General features: G+C 49.3%; 1 protein-coding gene across 1 annotated transcript in view; it reads right to left on the bottom strand.

Moving 5' to 3' along the window:
• The window catches only part of nav3 (neuron navigator 3), a 277,510-nt gene that overhangs the window by 60,874 nt on the left and 191,924 nt on the right, over window positions 1–24,712 (bottom strand). The window contains exons 8-12 of the mRNA XM_035426721.1: window positions 18,986–19,060; window positions 13,919–14,061; window positions 9,155–9,356; window positions 8,294–9,112; window positions 3,856–3,971 (exon numbers count right to left, since the gene is read on the bottom strand). Of these exons, the coding sequence (XP_035282612.1) occupies window positions 3,856–3,971; window positions 8,294–9,112; window positions 9,155–9,356; window positions 13,919–14,061; window positions 18,986–19,060 (1,355 nt within the window). The remainder of the gene's footprint in view (window positions 1–3,855; window positions 3,972–8,293; window positions 9,113–9,154; window positions 9,357–13,918; window positions 14,062–18,985; window positions 19,061–24,712) is intronic.

Genomic DNA, 24,712 nt, shown 5'->3' with positions numbered 1-24,712 from the left:
TGCCCCCCCCCCCGGCTCGGCCGGCTCCGGCCCCTCCCTCGCTGGCTTTTTGGGGCTCCCCCAGCGCGGGCCCCCCTCGCCCCGCTCGCCCCGCTCGCCCTGCAGGGCCAGGTCGGTCAGCGACTTCTGCTTTCGGAGGTTCAGGTTGGCGGGGGGCGGGGCCGTCCTCCTGGTGGGGCTCCCGCCCTGGAAGACGGAGAACTCGGCGCCCCTCTTCATCCTCCCGCTCTTCCTCGCTTGGCTACGCCCCCTCTCTCCGCCTCACATCCTCCTCGCAGGCGCGCGGAGGCCGATTCGGCGGGGCGGGGCGGGGCGGGGGACGGATGGACAGCGGTCCTCGACTCCGAAAAGCTGCAGGTACCCCTCCCGCCCCACGCTGGAGCAGAGCTGCCCTCTGGCTCGATCCGGGAGAGAGACAGATCCGCCAGGACGCATGCTGTGGACGCTGCCCCCCCCCCTCTCCTCCCCTCTCCCCCCCCGGTGAGGGCAGGACGGGGGTAATCCTGCGGCCGCTGTACGCTCACGGGCAGTTGCCCTGCTCCTCCAGATCCAGCGAGCTCCTCCTGCGCCTCTCCTCCCTTTCTTCCCTCAAGGAGTGGTAAGAATGAGTGGGGAAGCACAATGCTTTCTCTCCCTCTCCCTCTCTCTCTTACACACGCTCTCTCTCTCGCGCTCTCTCTTTCAGTCTCTCTCCTCCCTCTTTTTCGTCCGTTTCCTTCTCATCTGCCTCGCTCCCTCTCGCAATCTCTCTCTCCTGTCTCTCCCTCCCTCTCTCATTCACTCACTCACTCACTCTCTCTCCTCTCCTCTCCTCTCCTCCCCCCCCTCCCCTCTCGGTCCCCTCTCTTCTGGTTAATTATCGCCTGAGCGAAGCGAGCATTCCTCTGATCGCCGGCTGGGGTGAGGAGATCGGCGGCTGGGGTGAGGAGATCGGCGGGTCGCAGGGGTTTGGGGGCTCCACCGGGTCTCTTCCGTATTCCTCCTACGCCTGCGGACCGCTGCCAGCCCCCCCGCCCCCAAAAACGCCCCACGATCAGGGGGCTGCCCCCCCCCACCCCCACACCCACAGAACCTCATCAACACTCATTATCAGCACAGACCCACCACAGGGAGGGGTGCATGTGTGTGTGCCTTTGAGAAAGGCAGTGAGTGTGTGTGTGTGTGTGTGTGTGCGTGCACACATGTGCATGTGTATTGGTGTGTGTGCATTTATGCATGCTCACATACAGGCAGGTAAGAGTGCAGATGTCAATGCATGTTTGTGTGTGTGTGTGTGTGTCTATGTGGGGGGGGGTCCGAGTGTGTGTGTGTGTGTGTGTGTGTGTATGGTTACACATGTATGTGCATGTTCGTGAATTTGTACAGATGGATATTCACACGCATCTATGCAGATATGTGTTTGTACGCATGGACAGTATGGCAGGTTATGCATGCTTGAGTCTGTGCAAATGTTTACGGCGATGTCTGTGTACACATGAATGACAGCTTGTGTCTCTGAAGACATACAAGAGATAAACGCATGCGTGTGTGTCACAGTCATACAGCTGCACACACGGCTGCGCTTCACACCTTACAGTATCAAACACAGGGATGCACAGCCTCTCTGCGCTAGCTAACGGGAAGCAGGGGGTAGCACAGGCAGGTCACGGCTTCCCAGTCCTGCAGACTGAGCGGTCTCCAGAGGCAGTCCCCTGGGGGGAAATTCCAGCTTGGCTCCAGCCTGGTTCTACTCTGGCCCAGCTGGCTTGGAGACGGTCAAGCTTGGCGACAAGATGGCTGAGATGGCAACCATGCTGGCAAGACCACGTCCAGCTGGTGGGCCAGCTTGGAACAGACACTTATATATCATCACCAGATTCCAGATGGAGTCCAGCTGGGGCAGAAGCTGGTTCCTGCTGGATTCCATCTTGGGCTGGTGGCTGGAATCCCTCCCCGAGCGGTGACACAAGCGGGGAGCGCCCGGCCATTTTATTTTAAAAAAAATAAACACCCTGAAGCCGCCGACGGCTCCGCCCGTCCAAATCCCGTCGCGCCCCAGCGGGCGAATCCAGAGCAACAACCGCGATCTCCTTTAGCGTGACCACGCGCTCTCCCATGGGGGTGGGGGGGGGGGGTGCGGCATCGCTCATCCGCGCAGAGACGACTTACCATGAGACCGCAGCGAAACCGCCGCCCCATTTTTTCTCTACCGCTCACGGCCCAGAGATTCTTTTTTAAAAACCGAGACATTCCACACATTCCGCTTCCTACTCGAAACTGTGCGGCGAAAACTCGCACCCAGAACCTGACAGCTACCGCACCCCGTTCGTTTGGGTGGTTGAGGAAGCGCTGCCAGGGTAAGCTTGGTTGTTATGGGAGCCTAGTTACACACTGTATATAGTGGAAGAAAGTGATTCTCGCCATAACGCTCAGCATTACTGTATGTTTCTACAGTTTGAAAAGGGGATATTTGAATATCTGATGAGATCTAGTGCTGAAGCTCTCACGGTTAACTAAAATCCACCTGCCACAAGCCCAAAAGACCAAAATTCAGAAACGCGCTGCACGTCCGCATTGACACAGCACATCGCGAAAACACAAATTACTGAGACGAAGAACACTGCTGTGAGTATTACTGAAATGTGCACTAGCCCTACATCACATTTTAACCACAGCACATTTAACACTCCTCACAGGCTACTCTGAGAGGGGGGGAAGCTAAATCTAACAAAATCATTTTCAGGTAAAGAACGCTCCATATAAATTCACACAGGTTGTTAGCTTCATTTCAGCTTTTTCCTCTCAGCTGACTCCTCCTCACCGTTTTAACGGTGTTTTTCCGTGGGAACGGTGTGAAAGGCGCTCTTATAAGTAAACAAGCGAACGTGCTCAAGCATCAACGAGACACGCCGCTCAACATCACCACCAGCGCCCTGAGGCAGGAAGCAGAGAGTGAACGACACCGACGCAAACCGACCTGTCAGGTGACACCCGTCAGGTGACACCACTGTCACATGACGCGTCTGTCAGCGAGTGTCTGCATCCAGACACGTTGTTCTAGAAAGCTGTTCCCCCATGAGGTAATTGAAAAAGAAACTGATAATGGAAGGCGATTTGTCTTCTTCGCATATGCAGTTCAAGCGTGATGAAGCATAACGTTAATAAAGCAAGCTCCTCAGGTCATAAAGCTACTGCTAAATGACTGCAAATAAGGGAATTCTATACGTTATAAACAGCTATCTAGTCGCTAGTGTGTTAATTCTCCAAATAAGAAAAAATAACTGTTTTAACAATACTAGTTTGACTCCACTGACTGAATATGACGGATGTTGCAAAATTATATTCATTCATTTTAAATCTAAAGTATAGCTCTCTATAGATATTACATTTTATGACAAATAAAGCAAAACAGCAGCTATTGCATGGAATTCACTCTTTTTAAAACCACAGTATATCCTCCATAGACACGACGTATAACGTTTATGATACAAACTGAGACAGCAGCTATTGCCTGTGGGTAAACTGGCTCCCCCTCTCTGCCATGTTGGCTGTGCTTGTGCTGTAATGTTCGACGGGTATTCAACAAAAATAACTCCCCTGCATAAGTCTGCATGGGGTCTACAGCCCCGTGTTGCAGCCCACACTCAAGGCTTTGAAGGTTACGCGTCACATGACTCATAGCAGCCAATGGCAACAAGCCAGAGGCACACAGCCGGCCCGCCGCGAAGGTGCGACCAAAAAGGAACGGGAACAGTTCCCAGAAAGAACCACCCCCCCCACACACACACACACACACACACACACACACCGCCCCCGGCCTGCCCCCACTCCTAACGGACACCTGCGGGCTCCGCCCACACCCAGTCCCGGGCCTACCTGAGATCTCCTCCAGACACTGCTTGGCGGTCTTGCCGTAGACCAGGTCGGCCTTGGTGGGGCTCAGGCAGGCGTTGCCGGGAGCGACCGTGGTGCAGTCGTTCTCCGAGCAGGTCCTGGAAGGGGAGACTCGGGTTAATGCCCCCTCAGATCGGCAGGAGCCACACGGATCGGCCTTACAGGACCTTAGGGATTAGGTGAAAACCCCTCCTGGACGAGGAAGCAAGTGACTCCAGTCATAATGAAAAAGTGCGGGACATACAGAGCATTTTACCTCACACTCGAAATCCTCTAAGCACTACCGTAACAAAACTCAACACAGCCGAGTACTCAACGCTTGCTGCTACTACTGAACACGGTTCGCGATGTACCCTGGGGATGCTGAGTTACATTCATCAGCATTGTTCCCTAGCCACAAACCAATCATTGACTTAATTTGACAGCAAAGCAGATGAGATATATTAACAGGATGTCCCTTTTCTGTGAAATATAATTCAACATATTTTGTCATTTTGACAAAAGCTTCTGGATTCTGCAAGGTTTTCTTATCACACTGTTATTTGTTACTATTATCAGCTTATTATTTCAACATTTTGCTAGAAGGCACATTTCAGGCAGATGCCTTAACAGAAGCATATGTGTATGTGTGTGTGTGTGTGTGTGTGTGTGTGTGCGTGTGCGTGCGTGCGTGCGTGTGCGCGTGTGTCTCTGTGTGTGCGTGTGTGTGTATGCGCATGCGTGCGTGTGTGTATGCGTGCGTGTGTGTCTGTGTGTGTGTGTGTATACGCGTGCGTGTGTGTGTGTGCACGTGCCTGTTTATGAGCATGCTCCGTGAGAATCGACCCAGTCTCCCAGCTTTTCCCCCATCACATCTCCCCCATCACTCATCTCTTACGATATTACCTATTTTTTATATTTTAAACTCTTGATAAACGCCGCACCACGGCTCGATGCTCCTGTCAGTCACCCTCAGCGGACAGGAGGCAGATGGATGCCTCCGGCCCACTGGCACACGGCTCACGAGCCGACATCAAAGCTCTCACCAGATACCTGCACGGGGGCAGATAAACCCTCCCCTCCCACCCCTGCCCTCCATCTCCATCCCTCCATCCCTCTGCCCCATCCCCCCTCCCCCCCACCCCTCCCCTCCATCTCCATCCCTCTATCCCATCCCCCCTCCCCTCCCACCCCTCCCCTCCATCTCCATCCCTCTATCCCACCCCCCTTCCCCCCAGGACCTGTGGCAAGAGCCAGAGCTCTACTGCCCCTTACCCGGGTCAAAAGTGTTTCTAAATCAGGACAGAGCAGCTCTTTCGAAAGGCGTTTTGCATAATGCAGACGTTGATGTGAAAACTAAAGGAGCTCGCTATTTCCTTCCCAGTCATTTTCATCAAAACCACTTGAGAAATGTGCAGCGATTACTTCCAAGTAGAGTCAGAACCAGGTATTGTTTCTCACAGGCGAATATTAGCGGAAATACTCCCACAAATAGGCCAGATTGATTCGTGAAATCACGGTGAAGCAGACCCAGATATTACAAAAACCACAAAGCAGCATATGGTGTAGAGCTCTGTGGGGGGTGAATGACAGCCGGTGAAAAAAATCACCTGGCCCAGCGGCCCGCTGCCAATCAGCGGCGTGATCCGCGCCGGGCCGGCGGGCTCGGCCCGACCGACGGGTGCGCGGGACGGAGGGGTCTGATTGGTCGGTCGAACGACGGCGGACTGCAGAGCGGCAGAAGGACCTTTCCCTTCCGACGGCGGCCGGCGACTTATCTCTCTCCGCCGCAGATTACCCAGGGTCCTCGGAGGCGGCGGCAGCGGCGGCTCGGCTCGGCTCACGGGGCGTGACTGGAATTCGCCCGCCATGTGACGCATTGTATCGCGCGCGAGAGAGGTACGCCGGGCCCGATAACAGCCGCCTCCGTTTCGAAGGTCACCGTGGAAACAGGACCGACGGCTCACGCTGGTCCAAAAGGAGGCGGGCATGACTATCGCCGTGTTTTACACGCTTTTATACGCATCCTAATTACAGGCCGCTAACTCTGATTCGTGGTGGCAGCGTTCCTGAACCCGGCTATCGAATTGAGAACGGTTTGGTCTCATTTTCTGGAGGTTTTTGTTTTGGTGAAGTTCAGGGCAAGCCAGCACAGGTGGACCCCCCGCTCCCTGCCCCCCCTCCCCCCCCCCGCCCACGATCTCCCCTCTGTGGCGGTTCGCGCACGTCTTTCACTTTAAAAAAAAAAAAAACTGAGTAAAAGCTGTTTGAAGAAAGAAGGTGTCCGCCTGTAGATGAACAGACACGTCGACAAAAATAAAGCATTCGCCCCCTGATGAGATCATTCTCACCAGAGTGCTGGGATCTGAGCTGCTTGACGCTGTGACTGCACAGCTGTGCCAGCAGGGCAGGGCGCAGTGCTTACTTCACTGCTGTGAAATACGTTCACAGGAAAGGGACTAATGGTGCTTTTTGGGATTACAGGACGACTCCGAGAGAAGACCCAAGAGACTCCCTGACTGTCCGTTCGTCAGCACCCACAAACACCGGCTGACGGAGAGCGCTATTTCTCACCTCGACGGACGTCATCAAACGAAAAAAAATTTTTGCGGCGTGCGGACATCGCTTGGAGAGACAAGGCGTCCAAACGGCGGCATTTCAGCGAGCGAGATCGAGTGGGCGGGCGGGCGGGCGGACGGGGGGGCGGGCGGGCGGGCAAGCGAGCAGGCGGGCGGGCGGGCGGGCCAGCGAGCGGGCGTTTATCCCAGGCTAAGAATAGGACTCTGGCAGCGCGGGCGGTGATTCACTTCTCTCAGGTTTCGCTGGCGCGCGGCGGGGCGGCGGTTGGGCAGGCAGGCGGAGCGGAGCGTGCGGTCGGAGACGCAGCCGGCCGGTGGGCGTTTCCCGCGCCCCGCTCAGCGCAGTGCCGAAAACGCACCGGGGGGGGGGGGGGGGGGGGGGGGGGGGGGTTCTGCTATGTCTGACGTGAACCAATCATAGAGTTCCACTATGGGGGAGCGTTCTCCTTGAGAGCCTGTATGATTTGGATAGGAGCGTAAGTTGTTTCACGCAGGCCAGAGGTTTACAGCACACTGCAGCCTCATCAGTGCGGTTCACAAAACCTTAACTCTCCCCATCACAGGCCTGAGGCCTGTAACTGTGTCCCTAACCTAAAGATCTGCTCACGCAGCTCCACCGCATCTGCTACAGTTACTTTTAAACACTTAGCTTTGAAATAAAGGCACAGGCGCAGATAATATTTACTGCCTTGTCAAAACAGTGCCGCTTAAGGCACCGAGGCAGTTGCTTTTAAAGAGCAGCCATTATGGCAGGTGCAACCCCTGGAGCCTCTGTTAGAATCACACGGCGCAGAGGCGTAGGGGCGTAGAGCGAAAACGTGCGCCCGCGACGAAAACGGGATCCCGCCACCGTGCCGAGAAACACGGCCCCGTTTCCGGCGCTCGTAGACCGCCTCATCGGGATCAGAAGGGCCTTGAAGAACAGCTTTTACTTTTGGGAGAAGGCTTGTTGCCCCTCAGGGAGAGGGTGTACAACTCTCACGAGCGTTTTTCATTCACACGCTGAAATAAAACTGCGCCTCAAGCGTACGCCTCTCCTTCCTTTAACCGTCGACTCCAGCTGCGAGAGACATCCTAGCACCTGTGTGTTTTTTTTTGTGGAATTTAGAACCTTCAGTCTGTACCCAGCCCAGGTCTGGAGAGAGCTTCAATGCCAGCGTGGCCTTCGGTTCCGTTCCACAAGCCATTCACACGAAAGTAATCCTTTCACTTAACGCGAACCGAGTGGACAATGTGATATCCCCAAGGAGTCAGTTGTGTGTCATCACCCCCCAAGGTTACTTGATTCTGTTTGCATTGTATCGCGCAGTGTGTGTATTCATAATTGCTGTGATGCCTCGAGGTATGTGGACATTAGTGTGTTGGCTTGCGGTGTGCAGTGAGTCCATAGCGCTACGTTTGTTGGGTCTTAACAACAAAAGTGCACATTCCGAATGAAAACACAAGGATTCAGATTCATTTTTCCCCACTTATAATTATGTAAATTACAGCAGATGTGTCAACCTAAATTCCCAGCGGGCCACAGTGCCGGCAGAGTTTTCTGTGGTTTCCTTTCAATCAGCTGCCAATTAAGGCCTTGAGAACAAGGTGTCTGGACTCTTCAGCCAATCAACGACTTGAACGGACCACTGGTGCCAAGAACGCCCTGAGAACCAAAGCACACACTGCAGCCCTCCAGGACCGGAATACGACACCTGTGCAGTGCAGTATTCTGGCAATCACATCCTGACATCACATCCAGTACACCCTGTGCTTTAACTGCTTTAATTAAAGCTGGATCAGCCAATGAACCCAAAAAGCATGAACTGACTGCTGCACTGATTCGGTTCTCCTGTACGCAGACTCCCCCCCCGGACTCTTACCGGTACATAAAGGGGGCGACGGTGGCGGTGTTGGGGTGGCTGTGCTGCTGCAGGGGGAGCTGCACCACCCCGTTGGCCCCCAGCACCCCTCCCGCCATCGCGGCGGAGCCCGAAATGGCCGAGGCGCTGGTGGAGGACACCATGCTGGTCCTGCGGCCCTCTGGAGCCCCCTGGTGGCGCGGGGAGCACGCGGCCTGGCTCCCTTTGGACGGCTTGGCCTTGTGGTCCCCGGGGGCGGGGCTCCCCGAGCCGGCCGGCGCGGCGGCGGCGGCCATCTTCCCGCCGGGGGCCGAGGAGGACGCGGACGGCTTGGCGCCGGGTTTGGGGATCCCGCTGCAGGCCGAGGGGACCCCCTCCTTCTTCACGGCGGGGGTCTTGCCCCCTTTGGGGATGAGGCTGGCGATTCTGGAGGTCTTTTTGGCAGGCTCGGAGGGCGGGTCTCTGTCCTCCCTGGCGGGGGTCCCGCTCTTGCCTTTGCTCTTCCCCTTGTCCTCTTTGTCTTTGCTCTGGGGGAGGGGCTTGTTGGCCACGCCCTTGGCGGAGCCCTTGGGGGCGGAGCCGCCGCCGCCGCCAACCGCGGTCTGCCTGACGCCGCTCTGACCCATCAGCATCCCCTCCTCCCCGTACTCCGACAGCGCATCTTCCTCTTCGGCCTCGTCCTCCTCCTCCTCCCTAAGCTCCACCCCCGAGCCGGCGGGCGGCGGCCGGGCGTTCCCGCGGGTGTTGATGAAGCGGAACTTCTCCAGCATGGAGCGCTGGCCCGACCCCCCCGCCTTGGGGGCCTCCGCCTGCGGGGGCTTGAGCCGGTCGGAGGCGGGGCTGGGGGCGGGGCCGGGGGCGGGGCCGGGCTGGGGCGGCGGCGTGGGGGAGCTGGGCGGGCTGGACGATCTGACGGACAGGGAGGACGAGGTGGCACTGTGCTTCATGCTGACGGGCTTGCCGCGCAGGGACTTGCCGGTGCCCGGGGAGGGGATGGCGGAGGGGGGCTGGTGCCCGCCGGGGGTGCCAGGAGGGGGACTGCTCCCGTTCAGGCTGCCAGGCTGAGAGATGCCCTTCACCAGCTCTGCAAGACAGAGAGGGCACAGCACAGGTATGGAGATTAAATAACCACCGCTTCAGTTCCCATTCTATTCTGCAAGTTCATTATTATTTAACACAATAATAACCATAACAACTATTATTATTATTATTATATAACCTTCCAATTATTGTGACATTACCAATACCCTTTCAGTGGCAAGTCCAGATCATTATTACACCACATTTCACTTGACTCACAGGACCCTTTTACCACTGTTTCAGTTTCCTCTCTGAGAAGGGCACCTGTAATCAGTACGCATGCAATCAGCACAGCTGCAGTGTTTTCAGTGCAGTGAAGATTCCATTTCAGGAGCAACCTGTGACGGAATTGGTTTGGAGAGCGAAGGGGGGCTGTGTTCGGAGAGCGAGGGGGAATGCGTTTAGAGAACGAGGGGGAATGCGTTTAGAGAACGAGGGGGAATGCGTTTAGAGAACGAGGGGGAATGCGTTTAGAGAACGAGGGGGAATGCGTTTAGAGAGCGAGGGGGGGCTGTGTTCGGAGAGCGAGGGGGGGCTGTGTTCGGAGAGCGAGGGGGGGCTGTGTTCGGAGAGCGAGGGGGGGCTGTGTTCGGAGAGCGAGGGGGAATGCGTTTAGAGAACGAGGGGGGCTGTGTTTAGAGAGCGAGGGGGGGCTGTGTTCGGAGAGCGAGGGGGGGGGGGGGCTTTACTCCGCTGCTGTGTGCTCAGTTATGCAGCGGGGTTGGCGGGTTTGGGCCGGTTTTTTTTTTTCGCGCTGGCTTTTTTGGCACAGAGAGCTGTGAACAGACAGCGCGCTATCTGCGTCTCTGGGCCCCGCTCCCTCCGCTCGACGAGAGCCCAGAAGAGCCCGGGCTTACTCAGGCGGAAAACGAACCAATTTCTGAAGCCCTCCCTAAATATCGACGCTTTCCAAACGGCTGGAGAGCGCGCGGTCGGCCTGTTCCGTTGTCTCGCCTTCCCGTTGCCTGGCTTCCACACTTATTCTATTTAATCCCTCTGCCTCCTGGTCCATTGTTGGACTTACCAAGGCCTGCTCTATTTTTACCTCTGTGGTCTCTGCTGCTTTGATTGTCTTCCAAGCCTCTCCTGTACCTCACTGTACTTTGTTTCACAGTTATGACTTCCAAGCCGGGTGATGTGCATTTTCGTCAGTGGTGCAGAGCATTGGAATGGAGCCTCTTGGGGTGACCCCACCCCAGCTCCTGTCTGCCAGTGAGAACTGAATGTCAGGACAGGTTCTCCACCAAAACGGGATACTCTCAAATGCCTGCTCCCCTCCCAGAAGAAACATACACCACCTCTCTTCTTTCTGAGACCGACAGAAGGAAGAGAGGTATATATCATGTGTCCCTGGCCATTTCAACTGCCCTCCATCTTCTTCACAGCAAGTACTGCCAGCATCATCAATCTTGCACCTAAACCAACGGATTTCCACACACACCCACAACACTAACACAAGCACACCGTTAAAGGTCACCCAATCTCTGCTAGCACACAAAGTAGATGTTGTAATCATTATTTACCTTTGAGATCAAATTAAAAATCGGAATTATTCGGAACTTGGAAGTAATTTCATATTTCTGTGGTTGTAAATCTAATGCTATGTTCCACATGAAGGCTTTTTTTGAAATGCTTAGGTTTTCCAACCAAACACCTTTCCCCCATTGAATGTTCTTATAGGTGCCTTTTAAATAACCCATCGTGGAAGCAAATCCATTTTCTGTACAGTTCAGAACAGTGTTCTGTGGATTCCAATACCGTAAGCCTGCTTTAAAAAGATACGAAGCGCTGTAGGCTACTCACAGTCGCGGTACAGCCAAACTGCGGTTTCTCACTGACTTGGATTGGTGGTCACGATATATGCTATAATTGCACTTCACAATCTGTTTGATACCCGATCTGTTTACCACAATGAATCAAGTTAACAGCATGACAACAGGCTACGATTAGAACCACTGCTTCAATTACGCCGAACGATACCAGCCGCCGAAGTAGTACTGCTCTGCAATTTAGAGCGACGCTCCACAGATGTTCACAAATAGGCTACTGTATCTCGTTTATAAATAAACACCACAAACGAGGCAATGAAACTTGGGGGGGTTTGCCCAGTTATATTAGATGCCCTTCAATTAACTTTAACAGTTTACAATTGTAAGCACAAAATACAGCAGCACACGCAAAAGGTGGCAGAGCATTGGGAGAGCTTTAGATAAAGATCACTATTAACGCGTCACTGTGCTCGGTAAAAAATGCAATTATGCCTGGACTCCGCGCGTAATATGCGCGTGCATTTTCTCGTTCCGCTCTCGTGGCGGGGCTCTAAACCAACTGCCGCTGTCACGCCAGCCTGGATTTGGATAAGCCTCCGCGTGGCCGCGGTTTTTTGCTTAGTTTACATTACGACGCGGTGCACCTTGGCCCGGTTCCTCGCTGGTCTCGCTCGGATCATTCCCCGATATGATAATAAATGCGGCCAAGGAAGGCAGATGGATCTTGCTTCTTGTGACGCGGTACGACGAGGAATCTAAATGTTCTTTGCACACTCCTGCCGTTATTTAACAGTGCCTCAATAAAATAGGTTTGGTCTTAAACTGCATTGTGTTATAATAATTTATATTAATTTAGTAACATCATTGGACCACTTATGATGATCCGGTATTTCAAAAATCTATCTGGATAATGTGAGCTAGCTGCTATACTCATTAACCCATGGAAATCGTTTCGAAAAAAGGCCTTCTTGCCTTTGGACAGCATATGTTCATAGACCACAAAATGTACAAACAGCAGTAAAATCATATAATTAAGTTAGCATGTTATTAAAATGCATTCGAAAAAATGCTGACATCACATCACATAATTATTTCTGTACGACTAGACTGAGATTACAACCATCAGCACATACTGCATGCAGTAGGCTACAGTAATTCAACTCGGTATGTGTAATATTAAAAGATGAAATTGCTCTGATTCGCTAAATTGTTACGTGCATTCATTCGGAGGTGTAGCCCAAGACTAAATATTCGGAGCTGGCCGGTGTGCATTCACCAACGGCACGTGATGAGGAACTGACTTTGTTTCCATGGTGACAGACACATTTTTTTTTCTTCCAACAGCGCACACTTTATCAGTACAGAGCAGAACGTTACTTTCTCTCCGCAGTGTCCTCTTCCGGTGTGACTTCATGCTCAGCATAAAAAATATCTGTCAATTATAATTGTATAATTGCTCTCCATTAATATTAAATGCACAAAAAGGCCTGCTTTGCATCACAAAAGTTCAGGCAAAGACACTGACCGTGAATTTCAAACAGGGGGGCTTGCTATATTCTCTGGGTAGATGTCTCCAGATTTCGTGTTCCACTCTGTCACAGCGCACACAACACAAGCTGTTCCAATAATATTATCATTTTTAGCAGTAAAGATCGGGTGTGCTCCTAGCATGTAGATACAGCTATCACTAAACCGAAGATTTCACACGTGTTCAAGGGGAAATTGCAGTTATAGTCAAAAGGGTGCTCGGTAAGGTCAGAACTTGCATGCATATCTTTCCTGGCTGAGCTACTGCAGTTATCTATTTGATCTGCATATTATTAACTTAATAATTTATATTCTGGTTATACTCACAAATTTCCCCTCACTATTTTTCAGGGTAGAAGCATCTAATAGGTTTCCCTCCCCCTCTCAATATATCATCTGAATAAATAACAACAGAATTTATTAATGCAGACTACATGGATGATAATATACTTTTCCCACAGGCAATTTCAGAGTCCAGATCAGCATTGTGAAATACAGCTCCATGCTGAAAGAACGACGGTTTCAAAGTTCACCATCTCAGGTTCTACCTCGGATAATTTCTGCACCGCTGGCCTCAAACTGACCTGCTGTCTGCTGACATTTATTTAAACAGACCCTTAAATCTAATAACCCATCCCCTACCCGACCCCAACTAAAGGTTCAGCCGCACTGGAAACTTCCACAACCATCTCCTACCGCCATTAAGACTTTCAAATCAAACCTTGCCAAGATTCATTTTCTGCTAAATGAAAATGCCTTTGCTAATTGCCACATAGAGAGGCAAATGAGTGACATAGTAATGATAATGCAAGTATGTTTGACATGCATGTGTATTACATATGGGAAGTGTTGGATCAATCAATCAAGCTACTGAGCAACCTGACTCCGGCAGGAGGACCTTTCAGGTACTTACCTGGTCTAACTCAGAGCAAGTGTGGCGTGATGTGGTGTGTTTGTGTGGGCGTGATGTGGCGGTGATGAAGGCGATGCCTCATAATGAGTGTTGTGAAAACAGCCTACCATCCATGTGTCATGGTACATTTATTGGGCCGTTTCCAGATTTGGAAATCGTTCCGTGTTGTGTGGCGCCATCTAGTGGACAGTCTGGATAACACTATCAAAAATCAGATTTTTCAACACCAGTGGAACTACTGAGGAAAAAAGTTAATGTGTTGTAAACTCTGTATGAATAATTGCGCGTCTGTGCATAGGGAGGGTGACGGGAAGTATTAAGCTGTCCGTAGCGCCCCCGGCCCGTGTGACCCCTGACCTCTGTCGTTCCCGCTGGCGTACTGCAGGGGCCGGCTCTTGTCCATGCTGGTGAAGCTCTGGCTCCGGCGGTTCAGGTTGGCGGCTCCGGGGGCCTTGGAGGGTCCGCCGCCTGCGGCAGACGCCCGGGAGGGCCCTGGTAGCCTGCATTCAAACGCATACACACACACACGCGCGCACACACACACACACACACGAATGCACACGCACACACATACACACACACACAGACGAATGCACACGCGCACACACACACACACAAACACACAGACACACAGACGAATGCACACGCACACGCGCACACACACACACACAGACGAATGCACACGCACACACACACACACACACACAGACGAATGCACACACACACACACACACACAGACGAATGCACACGCGCACGCACACACACACACACACACACACACACACAGACAAATGCACACGCACACATGCATACACACACACACACAGAGGTCAGCGCACCATGCATGGATTATCACTGGACAGTCACAGAACACTGAGGAAACAGAAGGGCTGCAGGTTCACATCTCTGGCGGGACAATGTTGTTATACACACCAGGGCAGGTTCCTCATTCAAACCGCTTCAACAAACACGCAAGCATTTGCATAAAACAGAACATCTGAGCACGGAGCGTAATAGTGGACAGTGCTGTCTGCCAAACAAGACCTTATTTTTAATTGAGATGAGACTCGCACAGCAATCATGCACACAAATATGAATCCTCTCAACACAGTAAAACGTCCAGTGTTAATTAAACTCTAAAATAGTGCATACGAGTCCAAAAGGAACCATACGTACTCTGCAGGAGTCGATTTAACACTGAACATTCTACTGTTAAGATCTAGAAGAAAAGGTTCACAGAATATTCTAGAGTGGTGATTCCATTACCTCATAGGAGATGCTTGTATTTAGTCCCTTCCCCTTTAAATTATTTCTCTGTCTTCAGGTCTTAGAGACAGGACTGTCAGCTGGGGTAAGCACTCCTTCAGGGCAACGGGAAACACGCTAACACAAACCGACGTGTAACTCACAGATCGGCTTCCTTAGTCCACACGTCCCAAAATGTGATGAGCATTCCTTTTTGGATTAACTCAAATGGAGTCCAGAATTACACAGAGACTGCCCTACTCTGGCTAATCCTGAGTAAGGAGAAGGCAGTTTGACATCACTGGCCTCTCTCCCCCTCTCGTCAAACATATTTATTTACGTTGTGAGCTTTTGAAAGGACACTTTTAAAGGCGTATAATTAGAAGGAGCTGTCAAATATAAAACGGGCTCCGCGGTCCCTGATGGGCATTCCGGCCTCATAAATCCATCACAAAGACGGAACTCGTGATGTGGCAGAATGGAACAGCGTTTTACGGCAAAGGCCTAAAGACTCTGCATTCACACGAGTGTGACGTGGCTCCGCTAGGCTAATGCCCCGTGCCACTGTGCAACACTGTACGGCCTCTCCCTGAACACCGTGCATCAGTACACGCACTGCTTACAGACACATTCCAGCGCATGTATATGTATAAAATGCATGATCTCTAACAGTTGGGCGATCCTTCTAAAATTCGGATAGGAAGTAGCGAGGTGACAATGCTTGTGCTTATGGCCGGGAGAGAGCGATTTTGGGCCCCGGGCCAAGTCAGGAGCCCTTAAAGGGCAAATCTATACATGTTTTTGTAAATTCGGACGAACGCTTTCCCTGAGTTTTATTTTCAGGTGGAATAACCGTGGGGGTCGTTTAAATTGTCATTCACCTGCACTAGCGAATGCACCAAAGGTCCTTCCAGTGCAGCCTCCTATTCACATCGATTGTTGTGTTCATGCAATGCAGCTATTTTTCTGTGTCATAGGAGAGTCCAATAAACAAGGAGGATTAGACTGATGATCCATGTAATATTTTCATCTCTTCTGAATTCGGATCATTTCCAGCCTACTGATGAGATTCTGCTTATCAAAACAAATGCTGTCCATTATATTCTAATTATTAAACAAACGTAATTGTTTCTTGCTGGCGTAAGATTCTGAAGGAAATTAAAAAACGTCGTGAAAATGCTGTCGCCGACGGTAATGAATTAATCGGGTTTGATTGACATGCACAGAAAAGGCGGAATTTTCCTGAGCCGAGGCACTTCAGTGCATAAACGCCATGTAACCATGGTAACAAAGTTGTCCAAGTCAGGTGATGACATCGCCCCTCAGGTCCCGAGCTACGTACTGTATTTGAGTTGCATCACCAAGGTAACAAAGGATACACCATCACAATGCTTCCCTTAAAACATGCCTGGAAAACCAGAAACTTTGAACTACATGCATTTTATCCGTTTTCTCAACTTAAGTTTGTGTGTCATCATTTGAATTATTTTACGTTTGTTGTGAACAGTGGCTTCACCTGCATCGCGGCAGTCTGTCATGTAACAGGACCGCTCCCAGTGGCAGCTCCGTAATTTGCATTCTGCCCACTCAATTAGAATAAAAATGAGCAGATTAATTCTGGAACATAATAATAACTGAGGATGAAGGGCAGCGGGAAAGGAAGGACAGGCGTGCCGCTGAAGTTTCTGTGCACGACGTACGGCGGGACGAAACTGTCAATCAACGCCACCAGCACTGTGCCCTTTGACCTGCGCTGTAGTTTTTATGCACAGCTCGCCTGACTGAATAAGTGGCACAACAGGCTGCTTCCGGCCATGTGACCACATGTACACCATAGGACCAAAAGTATCTGGACACCCAGTATCTTGGTCTGGGGCTGTTTTTCAGTTTTGACTAGGTCCCACAGTTCCTTAATTTGAAGGCAAATCTTAACCCTAGAGCACACAACAACATTATAGACGATTCTGTTCTTCCCCAACAGTTTGGGGAAGGCCCTTTCCTGTTTCAGCATGACAATGCCCCCCCCAGACACACACCGGTCCATACAGAAACTAATATTCAACAGATTAATGAGAGGACAACGGCTAGCCCAAACAGAACCCCCCCCCCCGTGTCTCTGAAAGAGTGGGGGGGGGGGGGCACACTTGTGCCAGTGCACCCCTAAGCCTGATATTCAGAAACGTGTCCACTGAGGAACAGCTGATAAACCCAAAGTGGCTTAAAAGGAAAAAAAAAAAAAAAAACAAGAGGAAAGGCTTAAAATACTCCAGCCCACAAGCACTGATGGGAGAAGACAAGCACCGACTCGCTTGAGAAATAGCGCCGGTTTAGCTGTCACATTTAAAAGTTTTGGCTCTCGGCCTCTTGAGTGCGTGAGTTACACAAGGCTCTGTGACCCGTACAGAGGTCCAGGGAGAGTTTAAACTCAACAGAAGGCCCGACCATATGCTCCGACTTCTCCACCTTAGAGAGGACTGCTGCCTCTCAGACAGTTACACTCAGGGCAGCTCTGACAGGGGGCTCAGGAAGGGGGGCTGAGACAGAAGGCCGACCTTTCGACAGGTCGCCGGACATGCCGCAATTAACAAAACACCAAAAAACTCAATTAATACGGTGAGCGGGTAGGGCGCCCCCTGCTGCGAGGTTGGTGAATTTAAATTAACTTGTGGTAAAATGGAGCAGGGCAGCAGTAATTTTGGGGAATTTCCAGGTTAGCCAAAGACGAATGAATTGTGATATTAGAGTTTCATGTGGGACATTAACAATATGCTGCTTTTCTTTATTTACAGTAATAACATTTTTAGCTTTGTCCTATGAGAACAGCATTGGTAACATCTTACTTTCTTCAAGCAGGTATAGATTATATTACTTTAGACCAAAAGGCTAGGATTGTTTTCGAATGCATTCCAGATTCGTAACTAATTACAGGGCCGCTCACACATTAAAAAAGACAACAGTATTAATATGCATGACTTTTAATACGGTTTTCAAACGAAACAGGCTCCCTAAACATTACACATAAAACGTTACGCGTTCGCATAAACAGCTCTCAGTATCAGTCCCGTTTGTTTATGCGTAAATGTACTGCCGAACAGTCATTAGGCGCGAGATTGAGTACACGAGCGTACTCGCCGGCCCGAGATAGATGGGCCTCCGCGGACTCCTTCGCCAATGATGTTTATGGCCGCGGCTGGCGGGTGGCCAGGTACTCGCGCCCCCCCCCTCTCCCTGTGACATTCGACGAGCGACAATCCGCGCGCGCGCTGACTAGGGCACGGACTGCAGCAGCCGCCCTGGGGCACTCAAAGAGCGATCTGTTCCTGCTCATCGCTCAGAGGTCACATGCACGGGCTCAACTGTCTGAGCAGATGAAGAAGGGAGGCAGGAACAGAAAGGGGAGAGAAGGAGAAAGAGAGAGAGAGACAGCCGGAGAGCAACGCCAAGGGAGATGGGTTTACGGGGTAATGACCTACGTGATTGTGTTGGGACAGATTATTTACGAATAAAAAGGATATTATGTAACAAATTGTAATGCTCCGTTCAGACCTAAAGTCTTCCTGACTATTGCTACACCGAGTTAATTAAAAGCAATTCACTCTAGCTTAACCTGGGACAATTTATTGTCATGTATAATAGGAATGGCAGTTTTGAAGGTCTGGATCATTTTCATTAAAAGAATGGGTTTTCAAAACACACTTTGAACCTCAGAGTAAAGAAAATAAGAATTAAATATGCCACACTGAACGAACTTCCTGAATCACAGACTGTTAAAAACATTCAAATAAAATGGGACAGAATACTATTAATTATGCATACGTCACAAACAAACAGTATAAAGAACTGTCACACACAAAGACTCAAAGAAACTCCAGCATGCCATAACAAACCCAAACTCAACAAACAAACACATAAACTGACTAACGGGCCTGGCAGCAATATCACCATATTACTCCACATGTTCAAGTACCTGCATTCATTATTAACTTGTTCAGCAACTGCCCCATACTCAGTGAGCCGAGCTGTTTATCAAGTTGAATCTCTATCACACAAGGGTGCGCCTGCTGTGTCCCAACTATGATGTGAACCTGCACCTTTCATGTTGGGAGCCCGGCTCTTGTCATGCTACGATGCTGAAAGTCGTCACTTCCACCCATTGGTTTAAAAAAAAAAAAACGTACCTTGTGTTTTTCTTCTGCGCTAGTCCTGCGCCGCTGTGACCCGTGGCAGTGGCAGTGGCGTACCGCGCAGTTAGGCTGTGGAAACAGAGGACAGACGGATGAGGCTAACTGCTTTATTGACTCTTCCGGACTGTGACATGTTTGAGATTCGCTAAATGTACTTCAAATGTAATCTAAATGTAATCGTTTCTTCCTGGACACTTCCAAGACGAAGGGTGGAAAACAGAAATATTAAAATCAACCGCCGAAAGATACTGAACGCATGTCTCAAATGTACTCGCGAGTTTCACGTGACAGAGCGATTGCAAACGCACGCGCTGCAAGTTTGAATTCTTTCGGTTCGCTGAAAACAAATCGCTGTTTTTTTTAGATGTCCCGAAACGCTCCTACGTGTTTGAAGTGCCCTCTGGTGAGGAGTGAAAAATGCAGTTGTCAACCGGTGGGCGGAACGGGGAATTATTTCAACTTATATGACAATTTACTAATGGATTCTCCTTCATAGTCATCTTGAGAAAATTAAAGAGGGGCCCACAACTCGTGCAGACCTGTAGGCTACACTAATTGGAATTTAGAGAAATAGGGATGGGAGTTACAACAAGGCATATATTTTCAGGCAGATACTTTTCTACAGCTGTCAACATATGAGCCACCTGAGTATATCAAAACCAGGTGTTGGTACAAACTGCTTTTAAATCCTAGAAAGCATTTACAATCCCTACTTTTGAATAATCATTTATATCTGACCGCTTTAAAGCCTTGGATTATGCCTAACATACCGCTGTACGATGGGCTATAAGTTTATCCTCCCTGTCATCCCAACACATAAGTTATCAAATGATGCGAAGAAATTGGCTAAACCGGGGGATGCCGCTTTAAAGCCCTTATTAGGACTCCTTTATTAGGTTATTTCTCCACCTGGTGGGTCAAAGGTAGAACTGCAGTTGACGGCCATCCCCCCCAACCGCAGTGAGGTTGGGCAGGCAAAACTAAATTGGCGGTGCACCAAATATTTAATTCTGAATCAGCGCAAAAATAAATCCATTCTCGAGAGATGCAAATTGGGAGCGTGTAGAACGTTTAAGGTAATCAATACGGAAACCCAAGGCACATATGTCCTCTATTTGGTTGCAGAACAAACAGACCTTTCCTCCAGCTAACACATTCCATGCGATGAATCCCCCTGCTGCTTGATGAATCTGCAACAGCACACAGGTTAAGTGATCTTTAAGCCCAGGATTCATTCCTCCACAGCCAGGGTCCACCTCTCCCACTAAAGCATGGAGTTTCCCCAACTCCAAAAGGGTCCCTTGTGCCCATATAGACCTCCAAATGAATCCACTTTATCTTTGGCTACATTCAGATGACAGCATGAAGTGGCCCAAAAAAAAAATTTTTTAAACATTTTGCCTACATGGCAACACAGATCAGACGTTTTCTGAACTGCGTGAACACAAATATCTGATCTATGTCATATCAGGTTTGGGCCTCTTCCATATGTGGTCCAAGAACGAACACATGTATGCAATCTGTGGCCAAGCAACCACTGTGGTCTGTTAGTTAAAAATTTATGTTTTTTTTTATGTTTGTTTTTACCATCACACTTCACGCATACACGTTTGTATGTGTCATTTATTATTATTATTTTTTTGCAAACTCACATGAACTAAAGCAATTACTGCAATGTCAATCACAGCAGACAGGAAAATGAAAGTAATACACCAGTGAAATACAGCTTATAACACTGGGAGTATGACATAGTAGATTCAGAAGAGGTACTGCTAGAGAAGAGGTGTATTGCACGCTGTATCTACAGCTTTGTGGGAAAAGAGCGCTCCTCAGAGGCTAAAGAGGACGGGAGAGATCCCCCTGAGCTGCATTCCTCCCTGACGGGCCTCGGCTGCGCTGACCGTGATGCGTGGCCGCCCTTCGTGACCGCAGGTGCGAGGGAGACCTTGGCAGGCCAACCCCTCCTCGGGTCAAGGGTCGCCAGATGTCCTACCGGAATGTCCGGTTTTCAATTTACGTGTACGTGTCCGGTTTGCGGTCCCGTCCGGACAAACGTAATGTCCGGCATGAGTAACTGACCGGTAGTTTGTAATTAATTAGCATCTCAATAACCCCCTCGGTCTGTAATTCATTCCAAAAACCCACCACACTCCAGTCCATCACTCCATTCCGACTGCACCTCTCGCCATTAAGCTGTTAAGTTTTGACAAATTTTAAATCCCTGTGGATCAGCCCCCTTTGCCTAGCGTGCCTCCCCCAAGGCCGGACCCCCACGTCCCCACATCTGTTGCTGGAACAGAAAGTCAACTGCCGCCCAAGGTGTTCCTACCTCTGACCCCGCCCCCAAAAGGCAGAGCCAATAGGGGAAAGACGGGGAAGCAGAAGTAACCAATCGAGCAGGGTGTGGTTCCTGCTTCCTCCACCCCAGTAGCAACAAAGACCTCGTTGGTCATCCTTACACATTTTTTTTCCTGCTTGTGTGTTTGAGGGGGGGTTAACCCTTTAAGCTGTAAGATCACAACTATGTGATTAGAATGTTCTCAACTGAACATTCCAGTGCTGATGTAACAATTGCCACCGGCAATCGAAAGCAATGGAGCTCTAGAACACTGACATAGAATCCTGAAAAATACATTCCCAAAAAAAACCTGCTCAGCAGAGGGTTGACAACGAGGTGGGAGGCAGAGTCACTGAAAGCTTCTGATGGCCCTCCAGGGTGAGCAATCCCCTGCCCTCCAACCCAGCCGCCTGTAGCGAGACGTACACATCCTGAACGCTCGAAACGGATGGATGAAGAGAGCGAGGGAGGGAGGGAGGGAGGGAAGGAAGGAGGTGGGCCTCGGGGGACAGGTGCGAGGAAGATGAAGTGGGGGGGGAGAACGAGCGAGGACGTTTCAGAGCGGAGGAAGTTGGGATTTCACTCAAGAGCAAGGGGGACGGCCTGCTCGTTTGCCCAGGCTAACTGCCTTTCTTCACACAGAAGAAGTTACTGATCATGGGAAACCAAGCCAATCAAGTCAATCAGTGTTGCAGGTATACCTTTTCATTGAGTGTCATAAAAATGTTAAATAATCTATGTTGCATCATTGTCACGCAGCTTCATTCATAATGCCAGTGTTCTTGCAGAATTTGACAGCCAGGGAACGAAGGTTTCTTTTTTCTGAAATTCCTCCACTTATAAACAGGCAACAAGTGGAAAAAACTGATTTAAATATTGAGTAATAGCTTGATCTTGTGTAAAAGTGGTAGAAGTAACATCTCACATCTGATATATTCTCTTACTTCCTTCTCCAAAGTCTCTCTGTTGGACACTGAAAGCCAGGGACAGTTTCCTGCAGGGCTGGTAAAAGTCCACATATAGGAAATAAAACACACGTGACATCAGTGTCCTCTGCCTTGAAACTCATTATTCCCACTTACTGTAGGAAGTGTGCAAGTTGACCCAGAGGTCACTTCTGCTGCACTGGCAATTCATATCCGGGACAAAACAGAGCAAGAGGACAAGTCTCCTAGACTGGGAATGTTATAAAATGTAATTATATTATAATTTGTTTCAAAGGTGACTTTTGGCTGCTTGTCAAAAAATATCATCGCACCATTATTTTGCTTCGTCTTGAACTGGCTGTATCATTGGCAAAGTCTTGGCTATTTAAATTACACTTTATATTAGATATGCTGCCATAAGCACTTCACACAATCACAGCACAATGTATGAGGCTTAAAATGTATCTTTATTGCAAAATAGAAATAGAATATTTCAGTCTTCAGCATCTTAACCCAGCTAACTTTCTGAGTGGTGAGGCCATTTTGTCTCAAGCAAAGCCATGCATGGTACAGTAAGGGGTACCATTTGGGTATAGCAAGGCAGGGTAGCTGACAAACTGATGTGCTAAACACAAACAGTTCTGATGTGACAAAAAAAAAAGAAAGAACACTTGTGGGGCTCGTAGTAACTGCCATGTCTGAGTACTCCACACTTTACTCCACTTTATATCTGTGGTTTCACAGATTAACAGCCAAGGATTGCATTGAATATGAAATGTACAAATAATTACATGCAATAATGCACTATTTTCAGCCAACTAGCCAGATTGCTAGCATAAAATGTCTGGATATGAACTATCTAGCAAGGCAATTCAATGCTAGCAGTCATAGCCTGCCGATGTCAGTTAATTTTGGGAGTAAGAGCACTAATAATATGAAGTAATGGTTTAAGAGCAACACGATACGATATGATACAACTTCATTGTCAGTTTGCACTGAAATGAATTTTGCATCCTTAGGTAGTTCCGTTCAAGAGATTACACACAGACCGATGTGATGTGGCACTCACATGTTTTGGATAGTTAGCTAAACTGTCAGTTTATTAGCTTGTCGTTACTCTGTAGTGAATTAGCTAGATAGCTAAATCTTTAAATGTGTTGCCAGTATCATATCACAAAATAGCACTTCAGTTTTCACCCGATCTGTCTGCTCTGTTTTTTATGTTATTTTTTTACCTACTCACTGTCAAAACAGAAATCAGCTTGTTGATTAATAATGCTGCTGTTGATCTGGGTGTTTTTGCAGAATCGATAGCCTATTTTGAGCGCATTTTGCATTTAGGATAAATGTGAGCCACATCATTCTGTTTTTCCCCCCAACTGAATATTACACTTATGCAGTTTTTGCAAATCAATACAAACACCTCCCAACTCAGAACTAAGTTGAATGCCATGATGGATAGCCTACGTTGGCACTTGCAGAGCACAGTACGCATTTTCATTCTGCTTGAAAAATGTACAGTCCTGCAGTAATGCAATCCCTGAAAGCAGGATGACTTTTAAACCTTCACTGTTTTGTCAAAATCACTGCTGTTGAAGTAAACATGCTTTTCATCAATGCCATAGTGCAAGGCTGTAAAATAAGTTTTCATATCTCTAATATGTGATGCAATGTCACTTTGCCATACCTTAAGTTAAGCTAAATTGACAATACTGGGAACGGTATCGGTTTGAAAACCTATGCGCACTATCATAATCCAAGTAAGACTGATGTGGGGCTTCTACTTGAATCTTATGTTTTGGTTTTGAAATCATAGTCAGTGAGAACAAACTGTAGGCGTACTGTATGCAGAATGAGAATTACAAAAACCATCCCATGTGCTTGTCACCTGTACAAGGCCCTCAAACAATAAAATTCAATTAATAACTGTGTACTAGCAGAAATTTGAACACTGTGTTAAGGGCGTGGCACTTTGATGACTCAAGGTGAAATGAAGAAATTAAGCACATCCAACTATGGCATCCTGTATGTGAAATTGTGCAAAGCGGTATAGCAATCCGATAAAGAAATGCATTCAAAAAAAGCATACCGCTCCCTGTTGCTGAATCACTTCTGACTAATGGACATCTTAGCACCGCAGCACCCAGGCATTTTCGGCTATTGTTTTTGCATTGCTGAAAAGACATTAAAATCGGAGCTAAACAGCAATGGTCCGTGGCAAGTTCCAGTTCAAACTGCCCAGGCTGTAATTAGCTCGAGTTGAAATGATCCTTTTCCTTTTCACGGGTAATTAATACTTTCTCTAATGAATCGTGAGCCGTCGCAAAAATTAATCATGGATGATAACTGGCCACTGAGAGTTTTTTTTTTTCCCGCCTGCTGTTTGCAATGAGAAAACACCAAAAAAGGGGACCCCAAATTCTAGGTTTCCGCAGGCTCCCCCAGATTCTTATGAGT

The sequence above is a fragment of the Anguilla anguilla genome, chromosome 7 (assembly GCF_013347855.1).
Source record: "Anguilla anguilla isolate fAngAng1 chromosome 7, fAngAng1.pri, whole genome shotgun sequence".
Classification (NCBI taxonomy): Eukaryota; Metazoa; Chordata; class Actinopteri; order Anguilliformes; family Anguillidae; genus Anguilla; species Anguilla anguilla.
The sequence above is the reverse complement of the archived record's forward strand: the minus strand, read 5'-3'. Positions and strand labels throughout refer to the sequence as shown.